The sequence below is a fragment of the Hemicordylus capensis genome, chromosome 1 (assembly GCF_027244095.1).
Source record: "Hemicordylus capensis ecotype Gifberg chromosome 1, rHemCap1.1.pri, whole genome shotgun sequence".
Taxonomy (NCBI): domain Eukaryota; kingdom Metazoa; phylum Chordata; class Lepidosauria; order Squamata; family Cordylidae; genus Hemicordylus; species Hemicordylus capensis.
Window position 1 is genome coordinate 54,373,525 of NC_069657.1, and position 16,021 is coordinate 54,389,545.

The window sequence follows — 16,021 nt, forward strand, 5'->3', positions numbered from 1 at the left end:
ACCGGGCGGGGGAGGCTCAAAGGCGAGGGGTGCCATTTTAAGTGCAGAGGAAGATAAGCTCACCCCTCCCGCCACTCTTCCCCCACTGGCGCTCCTTTTTCAGTCAGTCTATGGGGCGGCAGCATACTTCCCTGCCGCCCCACCTACTGGATATACCCGGAAGTATCAGGCGCACCAGTGTGGGGACACACACATTGCGCCTACCGCATGCCTGTGTGTGCCCATGAGCAACGCACACACCCTCGCGCAGGCGCACCTGATGCTTCCAAGTATATCCGGCAAACGGGGTGGCAGGGAGGTACGCTGCCGCCCCATGGACTTACTGAAAAAGGAGTGCCGGCAGGGGAAGAGCGGCGGGAGGGGTAAGCTCACCCTCCCCTGCACTTAAAGTGGCACACACTCCCGCCTTCGAATCAATGGAACCACCCACCGAACCGGTTTGGAGGCCCATAAAGGGTCTCCGAACCAGTTCCGTGCACATCCCTAATGCGATGTTGTAGGGGGTTGCAACCAGGGAGGCATCTGTGGCCTTCCTTTCCCATGTGGCAGTGCTTTCTGCCCATGTGTGGTGCTCCTTGGATCCCAGCCTTGACTTGTGTTGGAACTTTGCTTGTTACTTTTTGATGATATTTGGAGAGGTATTTTAACAGCCAGTTTCAGTGGCCATATCTCTGCAATATTTTTAGTGCAGGCTTAAAAACCAAAATAGAAAGAATTATTTTTATTAAAAAGAAATTGCTTCTTAACAAATGCAAAACTCTATCAATATGCTTTAATGTCCTACTTGTTAAATTTACAAAAGCAATGATTCTTGAATCTAAACTATGTCCTGCCTCGTCAATGAATTTTTAAAAGTAGCATTTTTCACTCTCGATTATATTTACTGGGGGTGTTCTCATTTTCTTCCCCATTCAATGCTACTTATAGGTATAGTGGTAGTTGTAGTGAGGTAGTTGTAGTAACTTCACAGCAGAAGTTACTAAGGCCGTCTTCACTGCTTCTCCAGCCTGCAGGGTTACCCTAATTTGGCTTCGGAAAGAAGAGGTTGTCGGCTGCAACTATTCTGAACATTTTTTCAATGTATTTTGGTACATGGGCAAGATCAGAGCCCATACCATTGTCCCAAGGTACCTTGTCTGGTTCAAGCCATTGGGATGGATGCTAAAAGGGGAATCCTTAAACCTTATTAGGACACTTTCCCATAGTTACTAATAGTGGATGGAATTTGACATTATTTGCACATTCATGTAAGGAAGAGCCAGCAATGCCTCCACAAGCCTGCAGTTCCTCAGATCCTAATTTATTGTGTATGTACTGTGCATGTATTTGTTTTTCAAGAGGATCTGAATTCAAGGCTTAGCCCTAACATCCTCTGTAGTCAAGCTGTGGCCATCAAGTATTCTGGACTGTAGGAACTGGTGGTCTCTGACCATGCATGATTAAACAGTACTTGGAGAGAACTTTAGTACTGATGTTTATGGCGACCTGTATTTTCAAAGTGGAAGGTGAATCTGGTACCAGGGAGCTTGCTGAGTTTGGAGGGGTTTTTTTACCAATCAATCATCTTTATTACGGTCCAAGACCAGCATATGGACTTTTATATTTATATATATTTTCTCCCTTTTAAGGCAGTCTTCTTAGGGGGATCAATCTAAAAACAAAAAAGGCTTATTCAGTCTAAAACTCAGCATTTTCCATCTGTTTTTGGGGGGCAGTAGAATTTGCCTTGTGTACAGGAAGTCTGATTCTGCTGACTGGGTGAAATTCTTACTTGTTCAGTTGTGTTTTGTATAGCCAGCCAGCCCACGAGTTACTAGGAGGAAGGGATTGTGCATTGTGTTGCGTTGTCCAGCCAGAGCCAACTTTTTTCTGTGAAGTCTGCCATTCTTTCTGGTCGGAGAGAAAGGGAACTGGTTCTGGACTGCTACCCCATCCCACAAGTAGAATAAAAGTTCACAGGAAACGCAAATATTTTGAGCAGTCTGAATTTAAAACTGAGCTATAAATTAATCCTTTGTCAGTAATTAGGAAATTGGGTGAATTTAAGCAGCAACTAAAGTGGTGAAGTAAGCTAATTAATATGGTTTAGTAGGCTGCTAATGCGCTAATGCAAATGTACTTCTGTAAAAAGTTTTAGTAGAAATGTTTCTTTGAATTCAGCTGCTATTGGACTGTATGCATTTTCCTATGGGGAAATCTGATAACTGCTGGGACTTACTTGGATATAGACTGGATTCCATCCATAGCTACCAAAGTTGCAATAATATGCATGTTTACTTAGAAGTAAGGCCTATTGAATTGTGACTTAGTTTCAAGTTAGCCCCTGCTAACTTGGCAAAGAGGCACCTTTTAACGTGGTGATTATCTTTATTTAGCAGGGGGAGAGTAACTGGCCCTATCCACCCCCAGCAAGGTACCTCCAGTGACTGTTGCTGGATTGTCTATCTTTTGTTTCTTTTTAGATTGTGAGCCCTTTGGGGACAGGGGTCCATCTTATTTGTTTGTTGTTTCTCTGTGTAAACTGCTCTGAGCCATTTTTGGAAGGGTGGTATAGAAATTGAATGAATGAATGAAATAAACATGCATAGGACTACTCTATAAGTCTCATTTGAATTGCTTAAGTGCATTAAGTAAAAAAGTAGTTCTGGGGAGTTTCCAACTCCAAATTGTTATATTTAACAAAAACAATTCCAATTATTTTTAAGTCATCTTCTTTAAGAAAAAAGGGGAGGGACTTCCAATTGTGCCCCTTTTTAGTCTTGTTATCCAAATTTTTGAGTTGCTACATTTTTTTCTTTTAATAATTGTCATGAACTAATATTTTGTTTATTTATTTATTTATTATTTATTTATTCATTCATTCGTTCATTCATATTCTAGTTATATACCACTCTTCCCTCAGTGGGAATCACTAAAATAAAAAAGTACAAAACAATTAAAATCAGAAACCAATTAAAAGCAGATTAAAATTACAATTAAAACTAAATATCATTAAAAGCCAGGCTAAAAAGATGGGTCTTTAAGGCTCTCCTGAAGGGCCTACAAGGAAGACAATCCTCTTATATCCACGGGGAGCATGTTCCACAACCTAGGGGTGACAACCGAGAAGGCCCTATCCCAGGTTGCCACCAGAAGAACCGGTGATCTCTTCTGAGGATCTCAGTGAGCAGTGGGGGGGATCTTGTAGAGAAAGGCGCTCTCCCAGGTAACCCAGAGTCCCAGACCTAAGCGGTTCAGGCTTTAAAGGTAATAACCATCACTTTGTACTTTGTCCAGAAACATTTCAGCAGCTAATGCAACAGTTTAAGAACAAGCATAATGTGGTCTCTCTGGGATACCCCAGAGACCAATCTTGCTGCCACATTTTGAACTAATTGAAGTTTCTGAACTATGTACAAAGGCAGCCCTACATAGTATGCATTGCAGTACTCCAACCTGGAGATTACCAGCTGGTGTACCACTGTATCTGGCTCATGATACGTTATCATCCATAAAAATGAGTTTTGCACCTGCACAGGAACCTTGCGGGTGGAATCTTATAACTCCTCATGGCACACACGTTCCCCTTCATGCACTCGGTGTGGCTGTTTTGTAAAGGTGACCGGGACACCATTTTCTTCAGTTCCTTTCCAACTGCCGTAGTGATAAAACCTTGTTGCTATAGCTTCTCATTCTGATTGATTCTTGGCTAGAGTTTCTCCTGTAACATAAATTATAAGGCATATCATTTTATCAGACTGACTAAGACTGTTTTTTATGGCCATTCTTTCTCAAAATGAACTGTAAAAATGAAAATAAAACTTTTAAAAGGTGTTCAGAGTGCAGAGCATTATTGCCATCCCAAGATCGCCATGACTCCTGCTTGATTTGTCTGGGCAAATTATCCTTACTTCAGCTAGTAAAATCTGTATGTTGTTCTTCAGACAAGGGGAAAAAAGGGCCCTCAGACTGCGTCCTGAGTCCTGTGACACTAAGGCCAGATACCTCTTCAACTTTGATGTCGAAGTCTGTGTCCATTACGATGCCAAGGACTGCAGGGGGAAAAGCAGTCCAAACCTTCGATGTCCACCGATTTGGCCTCCTCAGCTCCACTCTTTAAACCTCCACAACCACCAAAAGCTCTCCATCTCAACATCTGAAGTCAAAACACAAGTGCCATACCTTGGATGACGATTCCTCAGTGCCAGCACTGAAAAAACATAAGAGCCGAGACTTGGCATCGAAGACTCCTTCACCATCGGGGCTACAGAGTTTACCTTATAAAACAGTGCATGTCAAGCCCTTGACTTTGACCACAACCTCAAAGACATGGCAGGACAGGCCACCTATAGAACAGCACTTGGCATCGAAGCGGTTGACATCAAAGCCTTCGTTGCCAAGAACATCGACCCTGGAACCATCGACCCTTTGCACAACAACTCACCAACACATAAGAATTTTGCCTGCTTTGATTCTGATTCAATCCTAGCACTACTGACACTTACTAGATCAACTTCAAGACTGAGCACTCCGGTTCTCACAACATCAATACAAGTGACTCCTCGACACCGAGAACCATCGCTGCCACCCACTTTCAGTGTCAAAGACAACATCGAGAACTTGGATACTGGCCTAGACCCATCTACAGCTCAAACGCTACTGTCCATTCTGGATTCTAATAACAGCACATCATCTACTAATACCTTCAAGGGTTGGGGGGGGGTTTTGCCGCAAAACATGGAAGAACCTAATGAAGAGCCAGATGTACAGATAATTCAAACTGCATCTCCAAGGATGCCTGTGTCTTCACCACCAATCATCACTACAACTGCACAAAGTTTTTTCATCCACAAACATGCTATGCTCTAAAGGCTTTGCATCTGGCTACTACATCTCATTGGTGCTCATGCGGGTTCACACACTGTGCCCATGCACCTACTACATTTTATTTATTTATTTCATTTATTTCATTTATATTCTGCTCTTCCTCAGAGGAGCTCAGAGCAGTGTACATGGTTATGTTTATCCTCAACAACCTGTGAGGTAGGTTAGGCTGAGAGATACATGGCTGGCCCAGAATCACCCAGTGAGTTTCACGGCTTCCAGCACAAGTGGCATGGGTGTGACTTCTCCTGGGTTGCCCTATGACTACCAAGATTATAAAGTATGCAAAGCTCAACAATCAAGGTCATCACAAACACAGTCTACATTTTGCTCGCATCAACTTTGACACAGTCAATACCGATTAAGACTTTGGCAGCAGGCGACATGCCTATTATTCTGGTAAAGGTGTTGCCATCCACTGCAGTCAGTCAGCAACTCAGACCTCTATACCTCCTGGAGCAGCACCCCAAATACCAGACAAGCCAGTTCTAAAACCCATTTAGGTATCCACCACTACTCAGACTTCAGTTCCCACAACTGAAATCCATAAATCAGAATCTTGGGACTGAGGTTCATGATGCTCCTTCACCTACTCCATCTTCTTCTGATGAACATTGTGGCCCTTCTGATTTTGAATCTGACTCCGAGAGCACAGAAAATGTCAACGACCCTTCTCCAGATGTTCCTCCATTAACTCATATTTCCACAACTGAGAAGTTGAAAGCCTATTACTTGCAAGTCAAGGAAATGGCTGAAGCATGAGACCTTGGCCTTAAAACACAGTCAGTTACTGGTGACCCAGTTTATAATTTTATAACAAAGTTTCAGTCTGTTCATCCAGTAGCGCTACCAATACGGCTAGTTATCTCCTGTGCAGCACAATCCACATGGGAAGTCATACACATATCCACACCAACATCAAAGGGTCTGGGAGCCCTTTATTGGGTACAGGAAGAGGACAATACTTACCCGTTGAAACACCCTGTCCTGAATTCAGTGGTTATAGACTGCACCACATCTTCAAAGTCAGGCAAAAAAGAGGACAGAAAATTAGATGTTATAGGATGGGAAGTATATTCCACAGTGTGCCTTTTTGTCAAGGTTGTCAACTACTCTGCTTGCATGGCTAAATATAACCATTCACTATGGGGAAATCTACGATGGGATTTTGAAAAGTTGTCCCCAGAGGACTTTAAGAAATGGTTCGCTGAGACCATGGTGAGGACTGCTCTGTTAACTAGGCAACAGTTAAGTACTGCCAAGCATCTGGCAGAAACAGAGTCCAGATCAATGACTACCGCAATATCTGTTAGAAGACATGCCTGGCTCCATTCTGCCTCATTGCAAACTGACATGAAGGATAAGATAGAGGGCTTACCTTTTCGTGGCAAGGGCCTTTTCAGCAAAGAAACAGGCCCAACCTGGAGAAGCTGAAAAAAATTCACTGCTAAGTCATTTACAGCACCATCAACATCATCATACTCATCACGACCTTCTCCAAGCCATGATCCTCCTACAAACAGGATCACAGAGACTATAAGAAAGCATATCAGCCATTCAACAAGTGTGCCTACACTAACAGGAACAAAACCAACCAGGACCACGTAGTTAACAATCTGAGGCCCCTAAACAGCATCATTGAAGTTTGTGCAAGTCCACCGTTTCTTCAACATTCTGATGTCAATACCACCTCAATGACTCTTCAAATACCATCACCAATTGCCTACTCCATCAAACTGGCCATGCCCCTGCATAGCACCACATAACATTAGACCTTTGGGTCCTCAAGGTTATTTCTGTTGGGCATGTGATAGATTTCAAGACCATGCCAGTTCTCAAAGGTGTCAGGTACACACATGCCATACCATCCTTGCTAGAAGCGGTAAAGGACTTATTGGAGGGGGGGGGCGTTGCCCCTGTATGGTGGACAAGATGACAGGACGGGTTCTATTCCCGTTATTTTCTGATCCCCAAGAGAGGAGATGGAATTCATCCCATCATGGACTTATGTCAGTTGAACAAATTTGTGTGGAAAAGTTCCAAATAATAATGTTGCTAGACAATTCCACTATTATTCCAAGAATGATGACTTGCAACATTGGATATAAAGGATGTGTATTTTCACATAGGCATCAGAGAAGACCACAGGAAGTGCCTGAGATTTACCATGGATGCTTCAGTATAACAGTACAGAGCATTACTATTCAGACTATCAGCAGCACCAAAGGTTTTCACAGAATGCATGGCAGTGATAGTAACTCATCTAATAACCAGAGGTATTGCAGTCTTTCCGTTCCTGGACAATTGGCTCCTGGTTTCAAGAAATGCAGACAAGTTACATTTGCAGATGTCTTATGTGTTGAATGTTCTTTGAGACCGGGGGATCCAAGTGTCACGATGCTGATCTCTCTAGGGCCATTGCTCCTCCCTAGCTCTCCTTCTCATATCCCTCGGGCAGGGCCTCAGAGTTTTCAAGGTGAGGAGATTTTAGCTCACTAGAATCCTCTTCCTCCTCCTCACCTCCTCAGAGTCACTGTGGCAGTCTCTCTCCGGAAGCCTCCATCACTTGCCCCTCATCACTGGCTGAGCCCACCTTAAATTCCTCCTGGCAGCTAATGCATCTCCTGCCCCCTGTAATTGGGACCCCGCCCTGCCATATCAGGCTGCTCTCGCCCTTATCCCCCTCAGCTGTGCCCATGTCTCCCGTTCCCTCCTCCTTCACATGCTCCCGCCCTTCCCTGTGTGGTGCCTTGCTTAAGTCAACCAGAGGCACCTTGCTTACCACCTGCTACCTCGGCTGCTCTCTCCAGGCTCTGTGAAGCTGCAGCCACTCGGCTGGCCGCTCACTGGGCTGCTCCACTTGGCCATTGGCCACCTCCGGGCCATCCCCCGCCTCGGCTGCTGAGGGAACGTCGGAGCCAGTAACCCCCACTGGACACTGAGTAAATTGGAAGAAGTCTCATCTAGAGCCAGTAAAGACAATAAATTACATCAATGCAGTGTTGAATACCGATACAAAAAGGGCATACTTGCTAATAGATTTGTTCCATTCCATCAGGGAACTGGCCCATGAATTATTCATTCATCCAGTCCAGCAGGCACATCTGGTTCAATGCTTTCTGGGGCTAATGGCCTCCTGCAGCACAACGGTACTATATGCACGTTTGAAGAAGAGGGAATTACAATTATGGTTTCTCTCTGTCTTCTACCCCAGTGTAGACAGCCGACACCCATGTCTTTCAATCCCTGTTCCGGTGCTACAATCTATAAACTGATGGACAAAACCAAACAATCTCTAAGGAGTAGCTTTCAAAACCCTGACACCATCAGTCTGGGTTACCACAGCCCCCCTACCTGTTCAGCTGGGGAGCTCACTGCAAAGGTCACCAAGTACAAGGGATGTGGTTGCAACAGAAACTACTACACATCATTTATTTTGATTTCCTGGCTGTGTTTGAGGATGAAGGCTTTCCTACATCTAGTGAAGGGTCAGGTAGACCAGCTACAACTGGACAACACAACTGCCATCACATATATCAACAGGCAGGGAGGAACAGTATCCAGATCACTTTGCATCCTGAGTTTACAATTTGAGGACTGGTGCATTCAAAACCAGATTCCCCCAATATCGATCCATATAAAAGATACAGACAACATACTAGTGGACAACCTGAGCCTCTCATTCCTACATCAACAGCAGCACAAGTGGGAGATCCACTCGAAATATCTGACTCCTATATTGATTGATTGATTGCATTTCTATACTGCCTAGTATAGAAATCTCTAGGTGATGTACAAATTAAAACATAATATAAAAACATTTAAAATTCATAAAAACAGATAAAAATCACAGTAGATTAAAAACACATTAAAATTAAAAATTAAATTTTCAGTTAAAAGCCTGGGAAAACAGGTACTTCTTCAGGGTCCGTCTAAAAGCAAACAGAGAAGAAGATGCTCTTATTTCAGCAGGTAGCATGTTCCAAAGCCCTGGGGCAGCCACAGAGAAGGCTGTTGGTGGCAACCATCACCAGATCTCTCCAGATGCTCTTAATAGGTGACAGGGTTCACAACAGAGAAGGCGCTCTCTTAAGTACCCTGGACCTAAGCCGTTGAGGGCCTTATAGGTAATAACCAGCACTTCGTATTTTGTTCAGAAACATATAGGCAGCCAGTGCAGTTCTTTTAGAATTTGTGTTATATGGCCCCTTCAGGTAAACCCAGAGACCAATCTGGCTGCCGCATTCTGTACCAATTGTAGTTTCCGGACTACATACAAAGGCAGCCCCATGTAGAGTGCATTACAGTAGTCAAGTCTAGAGGTTACCAACAGATGTACCACTGTTTTAAGGTCATTTGTCTCAAAAAATGGACGTATCTGGCGTATCAGCCAAAGCTGATAAAAAGCGCTCCTGGCCACGGCCTCAACCTGAGAAACCAGGGAGAGTATGGGATCCAGGAGCACTCCCAGATTACAAACCTGATCTTTTAGGGGGCGTGTAACCCCAACCCAAACAGGCAGATCTAAACCATCTCTCAGATCCCATCCCCCTACAGACAGTACCTCCATCTTGTTAAGATTCAGCTTCAGCTTGTTATCTCTCATCCAGCCCAGTATCACCTCCAGGCAGGCACTTAGGGGAGTCATGCGATTTCCTGATGAAGTTAGTATGGAGAAATAGATCTGGGTCTCAGTGCATGGGGCCATCTTACAATGGACCTTTTTTATACCTTACAGAATACCAAAAGCATGAAATTCTGCTCTAGAGCAAGACACAAGCCAAGGTGCTTAGGAGATGCATTCCAGATGGACTGGACTTTGAACCTCCTGTACATGTTCCCTCCTCAACCTCTAATAGGTCAAGTTGTAGTCAGATGACTTACCAGCCATGTGTTGTGCATCCTGATAACACCTTGGTGGCCCTACCAGTCCTGGTTTCAGTTGGTACTCAGACTATCTCAACACAAGTACTAGAGATTGCCTCAACATCCAGATCTCCTGTTATGAGACAACAACCAGGTATTACATCCAGATGTAAGAACGCTAAGACTAACTGCATGGTGAATAGATTAGTAGATAAGATCTTATTGAACCAGCGTAAACCTTCCGCAAGGCTGAAGTACATAAAAAGTTCACCACCTACGTGAAATTGGAAGGATTCAAACCTATGCAGGCCTCTATCAGGGAAACTCTTATATTTAAAGACAGCTGGTTTGGCTAATGTGTCCTTCAAAGTTCATTTGGCTGCTATTTCTGCTACGCATACCAGCTGGGATGGGAAGTCTGTTTCTACACATCCTGATTGCAGAGGTTTTCTAAAAGGACTAACAAATTTATATTCACCCATTAGGCAACCAATAGCCCAATGGAGCATATCCTTGGTGCTTTCGGCACTGACTATGGACCCTTTTGAGCCATTGGCTTCAGCCTCAATAACGTTTATAACATTAAAAACTGCATTCCTTATCACCATTACCACTGCCCACAGGGGTAAATGAGCTAATGTCCTTGCGTATAGACACACCATTTACAAGTTTCTACCCTGATAAGATGCTGATGTGCATGGACTAAACAATCTTACAAAAAATAATTTCTGATTTTCACCTAAACCGAGTTATTGTGCTGCCAACTTTTTTCAGAGATCCTGTGAGTCCTCTAGAGAAGCCAGTGCACTTGCTTGATGTGCACAGGTTCCTGTTATATTACCTATATTGCATGAAATCTTTCCAACTCACCAAACACTTGTTTCCTTCAAGGGATAATGAAAGGGACATTGTGTTTCTAGACAACTCATTTCACATTGGCTTGTGGAACTGATTTTAGTGGCATATAAACTGCAGAAAGTAGAGCCACCTAAATCAATCTAGGCACACACTACACATGCTTATGCTGCCTCTACTGCACACTTATCTGGTATAACTTTCAAGGACATCTGCGAAGCTGCAACCTGGCCAACGGAGTTTCCTTTTATTAAACACTCTGCAGCAGAAGTGAATTTTGAGTGAAGTGTACTGAAAAGGGTGTTACAATAACTACTGCACTCTCCCCCTAAGTGAGCTACCTAAATATAGGCAGACCTCCTTGTCTACCCAGGAGAGCTGGTCTTGTGGTAGCAAGCATGACTTGTCCCCTTAGCTAAGCAGGGTCCACCTGGTTGCATATGAATGGGAGATTTGATGTGTGAGCACTGTAAGATCTTAGGGGATGGAGAGAGATTCCTGCCTACAACCTTGGAGAAGTTGCTGCCAGTCTGTGAAGACAATACTGAGCTAGATAGACCAATGGTCTGACTTGGTATATGGCAGCTTCCTATGTTCCTAAATACCCATTTTTATGGATGGCAACATATCATGATCCAGATAAACAGGTTGCTTACCAGGTCATCTGGTAGTGATCCACTGACATCCATAAGTCCCTCCCAATCCTACTCACTGCAATAGTTGTATGGTATTCCTAATTAACATTTTTCAAAGGAGAACTCTACTTACCAATGCCAACTGTGCATGATCTTCTGCTCTGGTGGTCATCCAGGAACAGAAGAAAATGGCGCCCCGGCCGCCTCAAAATAACGGCCGTGGCAAACACGTGAAGCAGAATGTGAGTGCCACAAGGAGCTATAGCATTCCACCCGAGAAGTTCCTGTGGAAGTGCAGAACCCATTTTTATGGATGCCAACAGATCACTACCAGATCATCAGTTACAGATAAGCATCCTGTTTTTTCAGATCACTTTCCTCAAGAAACAGGCAACATTGAATCAATTGCAGCTGGTAAAAAGTGCTCCAGGCCACAGCCTCAGCCTGAGGCACCAGGGTGAGACCCTGGTCCAAGAGCACTCCCAAGCTATGGACCTGTTCTTTCTGGGGGAGTGTAACTTCATCCAGAACAGGAAGTTCTATCCCATCTTGTAGATTATGACCCTGGACAGTGAGCACCTCCATCTTGCTTGGATTCAGCTTCAGTTTATTATCCAGCGCGTTACTGCCTGAGGTTTAATTTAATTTAATTTAATTTCATGGTTTAAATTAAACCATATCTGAATGTTTAGTATATAAATTATGGCACTTAATATGCCAATCTTCTTTTCAGTACTTCAGTTTGGGGAAAGATAATTGGAGTAAGTTCTTTTTCCTCATTTTCTTTTTAACTGAGATTCAAAGTTCACAAATACAGTTTTGTGTCCAGAAGAAACAGATCTTGGGGCTCTCACTTGAAAGCTAGAGCACACATTATTCAAAGACTCTTAGAGCAGCCTATTTTTCTCGTGGAGAGACATGAATGAGTATAGATAGCAGATACTATGTTCCTTGTCAATCTTATTGACAAGTACTGTACGCACACTATTGAACTGGAAGGGTAGCTGACAAAAGCAAATTGCGGGCTTATAACATAGATACAGCAACACTTTCTGAACTCCAGCCAAGCTGCTCTGTCAAAGGATAGCCACTGTTTATTTCCTCTAGACAGTGTGAAGTCACAATTTTTGTCTCTCAACTGTATTGAAAGCCCCAGCACAAAGATCCTAATCACTCTTCTCAACCCCTGCAGTTAGAGGCTATGTTATGTGTCGCTCCAAAATAGCTTGGGTTTGAAATGACTACAAAATCTTGTCCATGCTACAGAAAAACTCTATTGCTCAAACCATTTTTTAAAGCAACGGGTGAAGCTGAGCCACTGTTGAAAGTTTAGATTGGAAGACATACATGGATTGACTTCAGTGAACCAACCTGGAGTCCGAATTGCAGTCTCATAAAAGAAAACCTTATAATAGAACAGAGCATAGCATTTGGCCCTCAGACTTCTTTTAAGACACAGTTGACAAAAAGTATTAAAACTGAGAATCAAGATAATCAAGAAAGTGAGTTCTTAAAACTTCTTGCTACTGAACTAACAGGTTTGGGGAAAATATGGAGGTGCTCAGATGCAGGAGCAAAAATCAACACATTGCATACATACCCTTCAAACAATGTTAATATCAGCCTACATACTGCTAGCAAATTCACCAGGACTGTGAGGACAAGGAGGATATTAGAGGGGTCAAGGCAGGTTTTTCCTATTCAGTCATAGAGAATAGTAGAAAAAATAAGTTTGTCAAAACATATTCCACCCCTGAAGAAAACTCCTCAGTCAGTTTAACTTGACATCAGAATTGCAATGAACTAAGCATGCATAACTTGAATGCAAGTCCAGTTGCTGCAGTTGCCTCTAGCAGATAGGTTTTCACACCTTCAGCATTTAAATTAGCCATTATCCCTCAGTACTGGGGGGTATACTTGAGAGCTACCTGCAAAGCATTCATTATTGCTACAGCTGTAGAATAATCACAGATGCTGCTTGCAAACTGACTTCTGTGTTAAGAAAAATATTGAGTTCATTTCTACCAGTACACATACCTTGCTTTCCTTGGTGGCAAATGCTTTGACTGGAACAGTCTTCTGAAGATGATTGCTATTGGTTGTGTAATTCAAAATATTAAATGTGAGGGGGAACCAGTATGAATTGCTAAAAGTGTGCTACTTTTTGCTGTCTTAATTATTTCTGGGCTTTCTCTTATCTTCTTTGTTAGATATTTCTTGAAATAATTATTATTATTATTATTATTATTTTCATTTTTACATTTATATCCCGCTCTTCCTCCAAGGAGCCCAGAGCGGTGTACTACATACTTGAGTTTCTCCTCACAACAACACTGTGAGGTAGGTTGGGCTGAGAGAGAAGTGACTGGCCCAGAGTCACCCAGCTAGTATCATGGCTGAATGGGGATTTGAACTTGGGTCTCCCTGGTCCTAGTCCAGCACTCTAACCACTGCACCACACTGGCTCTCTTAAATCTCTCAAATCTGCCCCTTATTTTGTCTGAATAGGGATTTTTTTCTATAATTCTAGTCAAGGAATAAAACCTCCTCCTGCCTCAAATTGCTGGCATATAATTGTTGGTAATCTGGGTACATAATGCTGCCTGTAAAGTCTGTATTTTTGGTATCTACTCATAAGCTTGACAATAAGGCATTGTCGGGTGCATTTCTCCAACTTCTTCACCTGTTGTTTGTGTTGTATACTGTCTGTTGTCTTGTAGATCCAGTTTCTGAAGGACCTCCAGTATCTGCATTTGATTTTGGTTCCTGTAATTATGCTGTTTGAATGTTTCTTTGACATTCATTGTAATATGTTGGAAACTACCCAAGCACTTGTTAGACAGTGTATTCTGCCTGCTGTATTCTGTCTGCTTTATTGCTTCTTTATAATTCTTTGGCAGGTCGTAAGAGGCTTTGTAGTGAAGACAAATGCCTCAGTCTTAGGCACACATTGACAGATATGCTCTTGCAGCTGGCAAAAAAAAAAAAGTATTAGAACTTGCATATTTGTTGCAGCAAAATTTCTACACTATTTAACCACCAGCTACTACTGCTACATTCTAAATCAAATGTTTAAAATGCAGTTTTTGTATACACTTTTTAAAAAGTCAGGGTTCAACAAAACCATGAAAAAACTAAGACTAATTTATGTTTTGTTGACCACTCCAAGCACAAAACTATTACATTAAATGTTCCATCCTGGGAATGACTGGCAGCTATTCCAGTGAGTGCAGAAACTGGACAAAGGTGTGCTACATATACACAGGAAAATATAGTGTGAACCAGCCCCAGGAGCTGTTGTATTTTCTGCTATATTGCCTGTTTGATGGGGTAGGGGGAAGAGCAATGATGACAACTAGTTCTACTGTTCTCATTTGTTTTATAATGTTTTGTCTTCAATATTTACCATTCAAACATTTTAAGCTAATTTTAGGGGGTTCTATCTTAACTTAAACAAGTAAAATGCATCTCAAGCAAATCTTTCTTCTTGCTCCTTTCTCCCCACAGCAGCCCTCTGAACTCCCTAAAAAGCACCCACCAAATTTATAGGAATTGCCCCCTTACACTGCAGGCCCCCGTGCCACATCCCATCTCCTTCCTGGGGTGTCTCCCAACCTTGAGGAGAGGCTTTTTGAAGGCACAGTGAGCAACTGTGAGGAAGAAAAGGAGTAAGGAAGATCCTTTGCACAAATTTTATTCTCCTTGCTCAAGTTAGGTTCTGATTCCATATGTCAGTGGTTTGCATCTAGCCCAGGGACCTGTGCTGTTCCGGAAATGCTATTTTTTAACATAGGAAGCTGCCGTATACTGAGTCATACCATTGGTCCATCTAGCTTAGTCCTGTCTACACTGACTGGCAGCAGCTCTCCAGGATTTCAGATGGGGGTCTTTCCCAGGTCTACCTGGAGATACCAGGGATTGAACCTAGGAACTTCTGAATGCAAAGCATGTGTTTCTGCAGCTGTCCTCACTGATAGTAGTTTGAATGCAGTTTGGTAGCTTCAAATAAATATGTTTGTTTTCGGATACGATCTGACAGCATGAATCTCAGGCTGTTTCCTATTTGCTTGCAACCCATAATAGTTGCCTCTACATGTTTGGATATGTCTGTGTTTAGAACCTATACTGAAATGAAGTAATGGATTTGAAATTTAAAGTATTTATCTTTGCTTTTCTGTCTTGAGTTTCTAATTGTTCCCTGAACATGCAGTACTGATTTAGCTGGTAGTCTGACACATATTGTCATAATATGGAAATCAACATAACTTTTAATGTTCTTTTTCTGTGTGTTTCTAGTTTCCAAATAAAACAGTTGCACATGTTGCTTGCAACATGCTGAATATGCTGATTCATTATGTACATAGATTACAAATGTACCAACCAGATTCACCGTTAAAAATTATCCAAGTAAGTGAAAATATGAAAATATGTTTGAACTTTGTTTTTATATATATGATCTTTAGAAATCTAAAGCAAAGGATTTTCGAATTAGCAAGTTAAAAGAGCGTGTCTTGCAGATCTTTGAGCTGTAATACCGAAATTCATGATTTATGTGTCGGGTATGCTTTTCTTGGAATTGTTTAAGTCTAATACACATACTTGTTATGCAGGGGATGGTAAATGTTAGAGATGCTGATGAAACTTGAAAGGCTCCGACCTAGATTTGAGCTTTGGAAGTTCATAATGCTCAGCTTAAGGAAGAAGCAAGCTATAGGAGCCCCTAAATTCTTCTCTGACTCTGGTTAAAATCTGATCCAGAGAAGAATTACTCTGTTAATCTGCTTACCTACCCATCCCCCTTA

At 42.5% G+C, this 16,021-nt stretch overlaps 1 protein-coding gene across 13 annotated transcripts in view; it reads left to right on the forward strand.

Annotated features, from left to right (window-relative positions):
- The window catches only part of RALGAPA1 (Ral GTPase activating protein catalytic subunit alpha 1), a 287,874-nt gene that overhangs the window by 168,148 nt on the left and 103,705 nt on the right, over positions 1-16,021 (forward strand). For 12 of the 13 annotated variants that reach the window (XM_053285328.1, XM_053285342.1, XM_053285334.1 and 9 more), the window contains one exon: positions 15,516-15,626. The exons of the other annotated variant lie outside the window; for it this stretch is intronic. In XM_053285328.1, the coding sequence (XP_053141303.1) occupies positions 15,516-15,626 (111 nt within the window). The remainder of the gene's footprint in view (positions 1-15,515; positions 15,627-16,021) is intronic. 13 annotated transcript variants of the gene reach the window in all.